Source organism: Trachurus trachurus, assembly GCF_905171665.1.
Source record: "Trachurus trachurus genome assembly, chromosome: 3".
Taxonomy (NCBI): domain Eukaryota; kingdom Metazoa; phylum Chordata; class Actinopteri; order Carangiformes; family Carangidae; genus Trachurus; species Trachurus trachurus.
In genome coordinates, this window is record NC_139893.1 from 34,103,386 (window position 1) to 34,115,940 (window position 12,555).

At 44.4% G+C, this 12,555-nt stretch overlaps 1 protein-coding gene across 1 annotated transcript; it reads right to left on the bottom strand.

Annotated features, from left to right (window-relative positions):
- Nucleotides 1-1,524: 1,524 nt before the first annotated feature.
- bnc1 (basonuclin zinc finger protein 1) lies at nt 1,525-12,035 on the bottom strand (the record flags this gene model as incomplete). Its single annotated transcript, XM_083992803.1, has 5 exons — nt 1,525-2,332; nt 3,955-5,957; nt 7,406-7,641; nt 10,219-10,321; nt 11,964-12,035. 5 exons carry the CDS (start codon nt 12,033-12,035, stop codon nt 1,525-1,527), a joined length of 3,222 nt encoding a protein of 1,073 aa, XP_083848929.1.
- Between the last annotated feature and the right edge of the window lie 520 nt (nt 12,036-12,555).

Here is a 12,555-nt window from a genome sequence, read left to right on the forward strand (position 1 = left end):
GGCCCTCTTATAATACTGCAGCCCCTCACAGTGTGTAGGGGTTTCTGAACACACCTGTGGCCTGAAGAAATCTTTGGTAAACATTGGCAGATTCAACAACCAGAACAGTACAGACAAATGGGACAGATCAACACCACACAATAACTTATTGGTCAAGCGCACAACACAATAGTTTTCTAACACAGACTCTTTTTGAACTGTCCAAATGATAAGATGATGAACAGATGTTTTCTTCACTTAATGCCTAATGCACAGCTTCACAGGCGAGATCTGATCGCATTTGATGTAAAACATCAGGAACTAAACCAGGTTCATGACACAATCCGCACTTGGACAACAAACGGAGAAAAAAAAACAGTTTATATATTATTTTTTCTTTAAGGTCCAACCTGGGCTGTCAGGGGGCGGCACATTGGTACAGTGGTTAGCACTATTACCTCTAAGCAAAGAGGTTATGCTGTTTGATTTCCTGGCCCCTGTCTTGGTGGAGTTTGCATGAGTTCTCCCTGGATACTCCAGAGACATGCACACTGGCTTGATTGGTGACTCTATATTGCCTGTAGGTGTGAATGTGAGTGTTTGAGGTCCTCTCTAACTGTGATTGATGGGTGACATGTCCAGGGTGTACCCCACCCCCACCCTGTGTTGGTTGGAATTTGAGATTGTCTGCAGCCCCTCTGCAGCCCAACATGGTTAAGTAGTACATATATGGAAGGATGGATGGAAGGATGGATGGATGGACTATAAGGCAAACCAATACAGAGATGAGTTTCACAACAAAAAGTGGAGACTGATCATGACTCGACTGTTCAGGCCTGAAAATAAATATTACTGTTCTTTACACATTATGTTGGTTGATGCCATTTGCAGAAAAAGCCAAACACTGCAAAAACTCAAAATCTTTCCAAGAATATTTGTCTTATTTCTTGTCAAAATGTCTTGTTTATAGTCAAAACTAATCTCTTTCCATTTAAAATGAGACTCATCACCTAAAATGTACTGGTTTCAAACTAATTTTTACTTAAAATAAGTACAAGAATCTGCCAGTGAAAGCAAGTTTTTTGTGCTTGTAATAAGCAAGAAAAACTTGCCCCACTATCAGATTTCTCTACTCATTTCAAGTGAAAATATGCTTGAAATAAGTTTAAAGTGCCTAAAAACAAGCTACTTTTTAATGTGATGAGTCTTATTTTAAGTATAATGAGATTTGTTTTGACTAGAAATGACATTTTGGCTAGAAATAAGACAAATCTTCTTGGTAAGATTTTGAGTTTTTGTAGTGTATGTTCCAAAAGGAGATGACAAATGAATTGAATCCTGATTGTACCTTTTTTTTTCTCTTCCATTTCACAAAACATGACAACGAGGATATGGACCAGAGATCAGACCTTAAAAAGTGCTATTTGGTGAGCCTGTTGTAGGTGCCCTCCCCCCGCCCCCCCCCCTAAAAAAAAAGGAAAATGACAACACCACCAACAACGACATAAAAATACAGTAAGAATGGAGGGGAAATCCATCAGATCCCTACTCTTGGTCCATTGTGGCCCCTGAGTTGAGAGCCAGGTTCCTGTGGAGGTTGGGGTTCTGGCTGTGCCTGTTTCTGCTTCGGACTGAGGAGAAGGACGTGTCGCAGCCGGGGACTTTACACTTGTGAAGCAGTCTCAGATGGACAGTCTTGTAATGGGCTCTGAACGTGCCCTTGTTGCTGTAGACCTTTTGGCAGATGTGGCAGGTTATCGGAGACCCCCCCCCACCTCCCTGAAGCCCGCCCTGTTCTCCTCCGAAGCTGCCGAGGGTCTTCTCTCCCCCGAGCGCCGACTCCTCGCCCCCGGGCCGTCCCATGGCGATCCCGTCGCAACTTTCATCGCTGTCCTCCATGGGGAGCGCCTCCTCAACCTCTTCCATCCCCTCCCCTTCGTCGCTGCCGGCTCCATCTGAGTCCCAGGAAGACCGTGCGCTGCCGCTGCCTCGAGGGGGGGCAGAGGAGGAGGTGCTCAGGTCCAGGACTGCCCCATCTTCCCCCGCACCACTTCCTCCTCCTCCTCCCAAGCCCTCCATTTCTCCTGAGGGCGATGCCTCGGCACTATCCTGTGCGCTGGACATTTTGCTCATAGGGAAGACCAGGCCCATGCGGTTGTGTCCTCGGAAGATGACTGAAGTGTGGCTGGTCGGGTCTCGATGGTGCAGGTCTCTGTCCCGCTGGTCCTGGCAGTAGTCCAGACCGACGGAGTCTCTGTCTCTGCAGTGGGAGGAGGACGGGTAGAGGGTGCTGGCTGGGCTGAGGGATTCTTTGGTCAGAAGCTTGTGATGCAGATTCAGATTTGCACTGTGTCTGCAAATGAAAACAAATGTTGCATTAAACATTTGGCAGGTGTACTGGAGATCTATCTTGGACATTGTTAAAGGAATGGGTGGGAAATCCCAGCCAATCCATGGCTGACACTATTGGGGGACCTGTCAGCTTTACTAATTAATATGAGAGTCAACACTCGTTTTATCAGATTAGCCCTAATTGCAGCTAACAAATGTATAGCTATCAACTGGAAAAGTGAGGACCCCCCTGGTGTTTCTTTGTGGGGATTTAATACCTAATGTTAATGGTATTGTATATATATGGTATATATATATGGTATAGTTTGTTTGTAAAATTTCAATAAATAAATTGTTAAAAAAAAAAAAAAAATTAAGAGCAGAAGTGTTGAATCCACTTGCTGTCTTTACACGGTGTTCTTGAAAATCTGTATTTCTAAGTTTGAGTAATGATACAGAAAGTCGGATGTAAAAAAAAATGGACAGACATATCATGTTTGGACTTTGTACATTTGTTGTGACTCTTGTGTTTGGACATCTGTTTCAATTCTTGTTCTAGTTTGTTCTTACTTCTCTACTGTGTCTTTGTTTTTGTGTGTTTGCCTCCTTGTTGATTATCTGCCCTGATCTAATGTGTTTCACCTGTGTTCAAGCGCTGCTGGTTCCCTTGTGTATTTACTTCTATGTCTTTTGTCTTTCTCATTTGTGCTAGTGTTATGTTCCTTCTTGCTGAGCCTTCTAATATAAGTTCTTTCCACTCTGTTAGTTCTTGAGCTCAGGATCTTGTTGAAGTTTTTTCATATTCCTCATCTGTGTCTGTGTCTTTAAAACACCACTCAAATTCTCCTCAAAAAAACTGAAAAAAAATGTTGTGACTCCATGTATCAGGGTCCAACCACCAGTTGAGAGCACATACCACACATCCAGTGCTCCTGGCCTTACACCATCATGCAGGAAATATAATTTGACCTTAGTGATCCAAACGTCTTCTGTTTCTATCTTACAGTAAACAGAGTAGTTGGTTTTAGCCCAACCCCCCTAAGTAATTAGTTATAGTTACTAGTTACTTTCTCAAAAAAGTAACTGAGTTAGTAACAGAGTTACTAAGTGATAAAAGTAATTCATTATACAAGGAAAGCAACGATTGCTTTACTTTTTTATAAAATGCTCAAATATGTCAAATTACTTGGACTTCCCTCCCTAACCCCCGTTAACCTAACTACTACACTAACCAACTCACTCTGTATTCCTCCACACAGACAGGCTCCGCGACGCACTGTATCATTCCGCCTATCAGCTGTTTATATCAGCGGCATGTGGAAGAGGCGGAGTGATACAGCGTGTCACGGGGCCTGCCTGTGAGGAGCAATACTGAGGTTAGTTCTGTTGGTTAGTTCCAGATAAACGGCTTTTTCCGACCAATTGATGAACTGAAAATAATGTGTAGCTATATAACATCCTATACTTAGACTGTGTGTTATTTTCTGATGGGCGGAACGGCGCATTTTATTGTCATAAAGGCGTTGGAACGGGGGAAACAGGAACGTTTTTGATTACCGTTACTCAAAAAATAGTGCCTTGAGTAATGCGGTTATTTTAAACGCTGTTATTCCCATCACTGGTTACAGTCAGTCAGCCTCTCACCTGTCTCGGCTCCTGCGGGAGGGGAAGGCGGCGTTGCAGCCGTCCACCGTGCACATGTGCATCTCCTTGAGGTGGACGTTTTGGTAGTGCATCTTGAAGCTGTAGGAGTTTTTAAAGGTCTTACTGCAGATTTCACAGTGGTGCGGCAGGTCAGCACCAGAGTCAAAATGAGACAGCCCTGAGTCGCTGTAGTCTTCCACGCAGCCGTCGGATCCCTCCCTGTCGCGGTCTATAAGCTGGAGAGCGCCCCCGTTGGTCAGCCTGTGCTCGCCCTCGTCCCATTTATCATCCGCAATCAGCGAGTTTGTGTGCTCCCTGTCTTCGTTGCCGTTGAGTTGTTGACAGAGTAAGTTGTTGTCACAGTGGTTCTCCATCAATCTGTTCTCAAAGGGGGAGGAAGCGCAGGTGATGACCCCCGCTTCGGGTTGCCTCGGCACCTCGTCTTTGCTGTTCCTCTCTGTCATATCTCTGTCCAGAGCTTGGTCGTTTTCCTTCTCCTCACCAGTGTAAGACCCTCTCATCTCCTTCTCCCCAGCTGCTCCACACTCCTCCTGGTCCCTGTCCTGTAGAGGAGCCTCGTCCTCCGAGCTGCTCCCGTTATCCATCTGCTCGTCTCGTTCCACCGCCTCCTTCTCTATCTTTATCGGCATGCTCGACTTCCGCGACTTCTTCTTTGGTATCGGGTCTGTCATGCAGGGTTCGTGGCCTGTGATGGGTTTGACGGGCACGGAGGAGGACAGCAGAGGGAGGGAAGGGAGCGCTCCCGGGGTGTTGGCGAGCTCTGCGGGAGTCACCAGGCTGCGGTAGAAAGGCAGGACCGGCTGGACTGTTTTTAAGTTGGGGAAGAGGATGCCGCTCTGGCCCATGCTGGGGAAGGAGCTGCTGTGGAGCTTGGCACCAGTGTCCACATGGCTCACCATGTAGCTGGGCACGGATTTATGGCTTTCTGCTGAACAGACAGGGATAGGGGTCCCATACTTCTCTCCTTCGGAGTTCTCATCAGACATGTTACCACGCAGGTCTTTGTCCCGGTTATTGCGGTTCATGGGCATGTGTAGTCGCGGGTTTGGGTTGGCGCTGTGCCGATTGCGACTGCGCAGCGAGCTGAACACCATGTTGCAGCCCTCGATGGTGCACTTGTGCTTAATCTTCAGGTGCACTGCGTTGTAGTGGATCTTTAGCGTGCCTTTGTCGTAGAATGTTTTTTCGCAGGCGTTGCAATACACACGGCCCTTCTTCAGAGAGCCCCCGCCCCCACCTCCTCCCGATACCCCACCACCACCACCGCTCCCGTTCCTGTCCAGGGAGCGCAGCTTTCCGTCAGGCGACATCTGCGTGACATCAGAGCTCATGGACGGCGTGCATGGCGTAGAGGGCCCATCTGAATAGTTGTCGCTAGTAGAGAAGTCCTCTGCCTCTATCTTTGGGGTGGTGGACAGACTGTCCATGTGCTTGTCTCCGCTTCGGTCCAGATCGGTGAATGAGACGGAGCTAGAACCGATCAGGTTGCTCTCTGGAGGTCGTGACAGAGGGAGGGGGTTGTCTCTCCCTAGGCCGTCCTGCCCCTGATCGTCTCGTCTCTGACTCTGCTGCTCGGCTGACACGCAGCATGGCTGCTGGTGCTGCTGGTGCTGCTGGTGCAGCGCCCCGGTTGGCGAGCCCAGGAACGGGGTGGGGACCGAGCCCAACAGCTGGAATGGCAGCATGAAAGCCATGCTGTTGATGAAGTTCTCAAAGTGGTGCATGCTGCTGCCACTTAACTTCTCCACTTTGGATGTGGAGAGGTTGGCGGTGGTGCGTGGGGTGTTGCGTTCAATAAAAGTGCGGATGTCTGAGTTGGTGCGGGTGCTGGGGACCAACACCGCCTGGCCCTCCTTGTCCTGCAGAGCCATCAGCTCCACTATGGACTTGGTCTCACCAAAACGCAGGAACTGCTGCAGTGTGGCAATCTCCTCCTCGAACGTCATGATGGCCCACCGGTCCAGCACCTTTCCTGCCACGTCCTACAGACAAAAGCAGGATAACAGGGAGAGGCAGCGCGGTGCATAAGAGGGGAGAGGGAGGGATGAAGTAGATTGAAAAGGAGAGGGAAAGTGACAAAAAAGGGGAAGGGGAGAGAGCATTTTCATCATTAGCATTACAAGTGTCTGTTGGGTTGCTCATACATATTCACAGAGTGGGTTAGATGACACACCCTATAAAGGAGAATGGCAGGGCAGCTAAATAAAGGAATCAGATGGAGCGTTAATATGAGCAGGCAGCCCAGAACTCGGAGAACCCTCATTACACACAGACACAGAGCGTTTCATCTTGCAGGTCATTTCTCTTCATTTAAATCATGTAGGTTTTTTACCCACTGCATCAGAGGCAGCGCACGTCTCAGAGAGAACATGCATACAAGCATGCCAGCAGACACGTACGCTGATGTACACAGTCCCAACGGCAAGGAAAAGTAAATATGTGCACTAACATACCACACACACATACACAGCAGTAAGGGAGAGGTGATCATAAGCAGCCTGACATTGATCAAGCGGCTCCTCTCCCCCTTAAACCAGCAGTAATCACATGTGAGTTCAGGCGTCTTTGAAAGCGAGGCGCGGCTCCGTGCCATAACCGTGATTAATATTTCATCACAGAGCATTCATTGGGCGTCTGTCGAGGATTCTGACTCTACGTTTGCCATTAGAAGAGCTAACATGAATTAAACGCAGCCCAACTTGAATACTTGATGATGTACTAATCGAAGTGAGAGCTCGCACTGACGTGACGCCCGCAGCCTGGGCCTCGGTTGCCTTGGCGCTGGCTTGAGACAAAATCTAGAGCACAAGAAGACATCATATTTACAAATGTGCCCGGGCACGGTATGAAGACCTCCCCTGGCAGCCGCTACCACGACAACAAGAGGCCACATCAGCACCACACCAGAGCTAAGGCCCTGGTCTCTGCATCGCATCGCCACTCTCTCCACATTCTCCTCCCTTATCTCCCTCACATGTTCCCTTTCTTTCTTTCTTTCTTTCTTTCTTTCTTTCTTTCTTTCTTTCTTTCTTTCTTTCTTTCTTTCTTTCTTTCTTTCTTTCCTTCCTTCTTTCCTTCCTTCCTGGTCTCCGTATCACATCTCCACATTCTCCTCCCCTCCTCCTCTCCTATCTTCCTCACATGTTCCATTTCTTTCTTTCTTTCTTTCTTTCTTTCTTTCTTTCTTTCTTTCTTTCTTTCTTTCTTTCTTTCTTTCTTTCTTTCTTTCCTTCCTTCCTTCCTTCCTTCCTTCCTTCCTTCCTTCCTTCCTTCCTTCCTTCCTTCCTTCCTGGTCTCTGCATCCAATCTCCACTCTCTCCACATTATAGTCCCCTCCTCCTCCCTTATCTCCCTCACACATTCCCTTTCTTTCTTTCCTTCTTTCCTTCCTTTCTTTCTTTCCTGGTAGTATTCGAAAGGTGTTGCTCACCTGCAGCACATATCCTCGAATGTAGTCCTGCAGGGTCCAGTCCAGGGCATTGAGGATCTGGATGACCTCCTCCTGCTTCAGGACGGAGAACAGGCGGTCCAGGAGGATCTTGAGGCGAATGGGGATGGCTTGTGTGCCGTACAGCATCAGGCTGCAGATGTCAAACACCACATTCGAGTGCACAATCTCCACCTGGCTGCTCTGGTACATGTGGTGCACCCTCAGTTTGCTCAGTGCTGAAATACACACATCAGCATTTAGTGGATTAGATGACATGAGTCTGTTCACACAGAAGGAAACAACACATTTATAAATGTAAAAAAAAAAGATGTTGCACAGAAGGAAATGTATCCATCACTGTCATGCTTTATTCATGTACAACATTTAAATTTCCACTCAGTCTCCACTCGGTCAGCGACTGTAAAGCTGTGATTTACACAAAAATAAGCTACATTTTGCAGGGCTGTATGAGCAATTAATAATACATAAGAGAACATTAATTTAAAGGTTTGTTCTGCAGAGCATTGCTGCTAATTATCAGTGGATATTTGAAAAACAGAATTAAGGTAATGATGAGTCATGCAGCATCTTCACTAACGACACAGTAGAGTAAATGTTGTGGTCATTATTGTAATTACTGTAAACAAGTCAACCTATCACAGCAGCTGTTTAATTAGAATAAATAAAATTAATACTAATGTTAATTTCTATTGTCCGATTCTAATTACATAATAATAATAATAATAATAATAATAATAATAATAATAATAATAATAATAATAATAATAATCATAATCATAATCATAATCATAATCATAATCATAATAATAATCATAATAATAATAATAATAATAATCATAATCATTCATTTCATGTTTCTTTATTGTTTGTTTTAGAATACCTACAGTATCATGTGACTATGGTACACTGTGCAACATAAAATAAAACAGGTTTACTAAATTTGAAGAGAGGTATTTTTGTGTTTTAAAGGACTTTAAAACACAAATAATTTACAGAACAAATAGTACAAATTTCTGTTATTTATATGATTTTTTTCTATCATTGAGGATATACCTGAGAGTGTCAATTTTCCAATGGCTTGCTATTTCTACACCTTTTACTTGTAAACTCCCTCCAAAATGAGAAATGTAAGTCTTTCCATGTGTCCCCATGCACTTGCCCACTAAGTACTGTATATCCTTCTTAGCAGATGAAACAATCACTGTACAAGTCTGTAACATGTCTGCTGAGACAACAGGAGGATCAGCCTTATAGGCTCCTCCTTAATATAAATCTCTCGCAGACACATTCTCCTCCTTTGTCACACAGCTGTGGCAAAACTTCACTTAGCCATAAGCCTTTCTTAGAAGTCAGAAAATGATGTTATAATATGCTTGATATCACCCTAAACTATCAAAACAAATGGGTAAAATATAGATTCAAAAATGGGTGGGTAAAATATTGATAGTTTTTGTATGTTTTATACAGCCAAAACAGCCTGGTGTCAAACTGACCCCAAAGAACATGAATGCGTACAAAATGTGTACAGGATATTGAAAACATATTATCATATTGCTTTTATGTTTACCCCAGCTGTCACATCAAAAACTAAAAGTGACACTTATAGCACAAATTAACTTTTAATTAACTGTTTGATTTGTTCAGATTTTGAGAGACAGAAACACATCGGAGGTGAACCTCCAGGGAGACTCATATGCAGGCCGCACAAATGGCCACTTGTGTCCTTGTCCAACACCGGGTCAGCCGTCCTAACTACAGTGGCTGCATTTCTACTGGCACACAACAGCTCTGAAATGTCCAACTTTACAGCAGAATTAACAGCCTGCTACAAAACTACTTTGGTTCCTACAGCCGATGACAACTTAAAAGGGGTGAATCTTTATAACTCACCTGTTTACATTTTATAAAAGCTTAAAGTTCTGCATCAATAAAGGTGTGCTGCTTTAAGTGACAAGCAGGGAAGCATTATGCTTGCCAGAAGCCGTCATTCACAGCTCCACACAACCATCCACACAGTAACCCTTTCTTTAAACCTCTGTCTTCCAACTTCAGTTTGTTTGTGTCACCAACCGCCTGACTTGGACAGCCTTTTGATAATGAAATAAAATGATCAGTGGGTCACATCTGAACTCTGCACAGAGGACGCCGTGTGAATCAGTCAAACTGCAGCCAATCAGTTTGCAGGAGCTGAAGGTAAAGGTGTCAGAGCAGGCAGATGACAGATGAGACCTCAGACTGTGAAGTGAAGATAAAGATGGAAATGACAATGATTGTGTTACAGCAGTAACACACGGAGACTCAGCCTGCCCCTCTGATTTTCAATCTTATTAAATCTATTTGAAGGAAATAAAATACATAGCTGAAGCCGCATTCATCATTTATGTATATATCTATTATTAACTCTTGCTGTGTTTAAAATTTTAAAATAGAGTTAAATTGACAAATGAAACCTTTAAGAAGAGATTTACCAGAGGAGACAAAGTTTTCCTCTGTGAGTGGCTGTGGAGGGCCCAGAGAGAGGACGTCTATTGATTCCTTCACAAAGGTTAATTGCTGCTGAAATCAAATGAGGGATGTATCAATAGGTAAATTCTAATGTTTATTGCTTTTGTTTAACTGCTTATTCTTAGCTAATTGTAGAATATCACCAGTTGTGTTGTTTTTACTATTGACGGTTAGGTTGACACCACACAATGATTGACCATAGTCAATTAATCAAATTAACTTCTTCTAAAACCCTACTACATAGTGACTTGTAGAGACATGTTGCTTTCCTAACAGTGAACTCTTACCATGTGCCACCCAGCCATGTTTGCAGTTCTCACACTGTCTTCTCTTCAGCTTCCCAGGCTTGAAGCTGTCACAGTTACAGTTCACCAATGTGCAGCAGATAGCCTGTGAACACAACGCACACATCAGTCAGTCGGAGAAGAAAACACAGAACCACCACAGAGCTCCTCAGCAAATGTTTGTTTAAATTAGAAAATTGAATTAGCTGCTTCTAAAATTGAAAAATTCAGACCCAGGACATTGTCTTTTTGTTCAATGGGCACCACCCTAACTCATCCATTAACTCAAGCTTATCTTTGAGAGTTGGTGGGCTTTGTAGCGGGAGGTGGGGGGAGGGAGCCAATCCAAGCTGACATCAAGCAAAGGCAGGGCTCACCCTAGGTCACAGGCTGACATATAGAGACGAACAACACACTGAACCCACAGGTGATCGCCGATTAACCTGAACCCAAACCTGCAGGACCCCAACCCAAACCCTCCACCCAAACCTGAAGCTGTTTTAACCTTCGTCTTATGTCAGCTTTCTTTCTTTCTTTTTTTCACCCAATTTGTTTCTGATCTCTTGGTTACATTGTTAGGCTTCTTTATCCATGAAAAGGTTGGTTTTGCACTTATGATTTCAGTTTTAACTGTAATTGTTGTTTAACCGAGTAAAAATTGACCCTTACACCACAAATGTCATAATTTTAACCAGAGCATTTTAGAATTGTGTGAAAAAAAGTTTTTTGGGTTTATTTTGTTTGAATAGAGGTTCCTGACAAAGTCAAAAAGCATTGATGCTATAAATAAATTTATGTGGTACTTTTATGCATTTAAAACCTGAAAAAGAGAAAGGTTACATATCTAGTGTCATTCTATCCAAATCTGAGAAAAGCTACAGAGACATGTTGGAAACAATGTGAGATGTTGACAGTGTGAGCCGTGAGATGATGTTCAGCCCGTTTTCACATTTGTTCAGATTCAAAGGTTTAAAGTTAAATGTCTGTACAGACAGGAGAGTAACACACTCATCACCCTGTGACTGTGTGTGTGTGTGTCAGTGGTACTTCAGGGCAAGTCCTCTCTACGGTAATGAGAGGTCTCAGACACACCTGGACCAGTAAAACTATCTCAATCAATCAATGCCTGAGGCACATACACACTTGCACACACACACACAGAGAGAGACACACACACACATTAGCTAATGGACTTTATCTTTGGAGGACAAACATACAGAGTAGAAGAGTGGACCTCAGACGAAGGAGTGACATGTAATGAGTTAAGTTTTGTGTGGAGCTGCTGACTCGGCAGCGCCCATGTGAAGACGACTCCTGTGCACTGATATAGTGAACATGACCCACCCTGCCCCTGTGCCGGAGACAAAAAACAAAAAAAACATTTACACACCAGGAACAGAGGGAGAAGCGCCATCAGAGCCGTGATCAAAGCTAGGTTGTTAGCACCACATGCTGAAAACCTTGGAGTGGCTGCGCTGTGGCAGCGCTCTCCCTCTGCATCTATAATGCATGATCAGTGGGGTTTTAGTATACATGAGCGCTACGCTTAGCTCCTCATTGGAGCTCACTCCCTCTCCACAGGCGGAGAAGGAGCAAAAGTGTGGGTGGGTGGACGGGTAAGGGGCCTCCTCCTCCTCATTTAGTCGTTTGCTGCGGTTCGGCGCTTGAGGCTGAACTTGCCCTTGAAATCTAGAATCGCATTATTTCACCTCACAATAACCTCGCATCGTTAGGACAGTTCAACTGGCCGGAGATGAAGGTGACAGCCAGCTGGCCTTGAAGCACGGTGTGCTAGCTCTGGTCTGCATGGGCACCGCCATGACATCCCATCTCTCAACTGGGCGGCTCGGCCTTCTCTGGACAGGAGCAAGGTGTAAAAAACATTTTGCTCATCTCTCGTCTCATCACAGAGCACCGACAACCAGCACATCCCAATCAGGCTCATCCAATCCACTGTAGCCACATACACAACCTCCTGATGCTGCTGCCTCTAACATGGGTCCTGTCAGATTACACAGTGTACTGTACTACACTGCAAAAACTCAATATTTGTCTTATTTCTAGTTAAAATGTAATTTCTAGTCAAAACAAATCTAATTATACTAAAAATAAGACTGATCACATTAAAAATTCACTTGTTTTTAGACAGTTTTCATTTGTTTCCAAACAAATTTTCACTTGAAATAAGTAGAAAAATCTGATAGTGGAGCAGGTTTTTCTTTCTTATTACAAGCACAAAAAAACAGCTTTCACTGGCAGATTTTTCTACTAATTTCAATTGGAAATTTGTTTGAAAGAAGTGAAATCTGTCTAAAAACAAGTTAGTTTTTAGGTGATGAG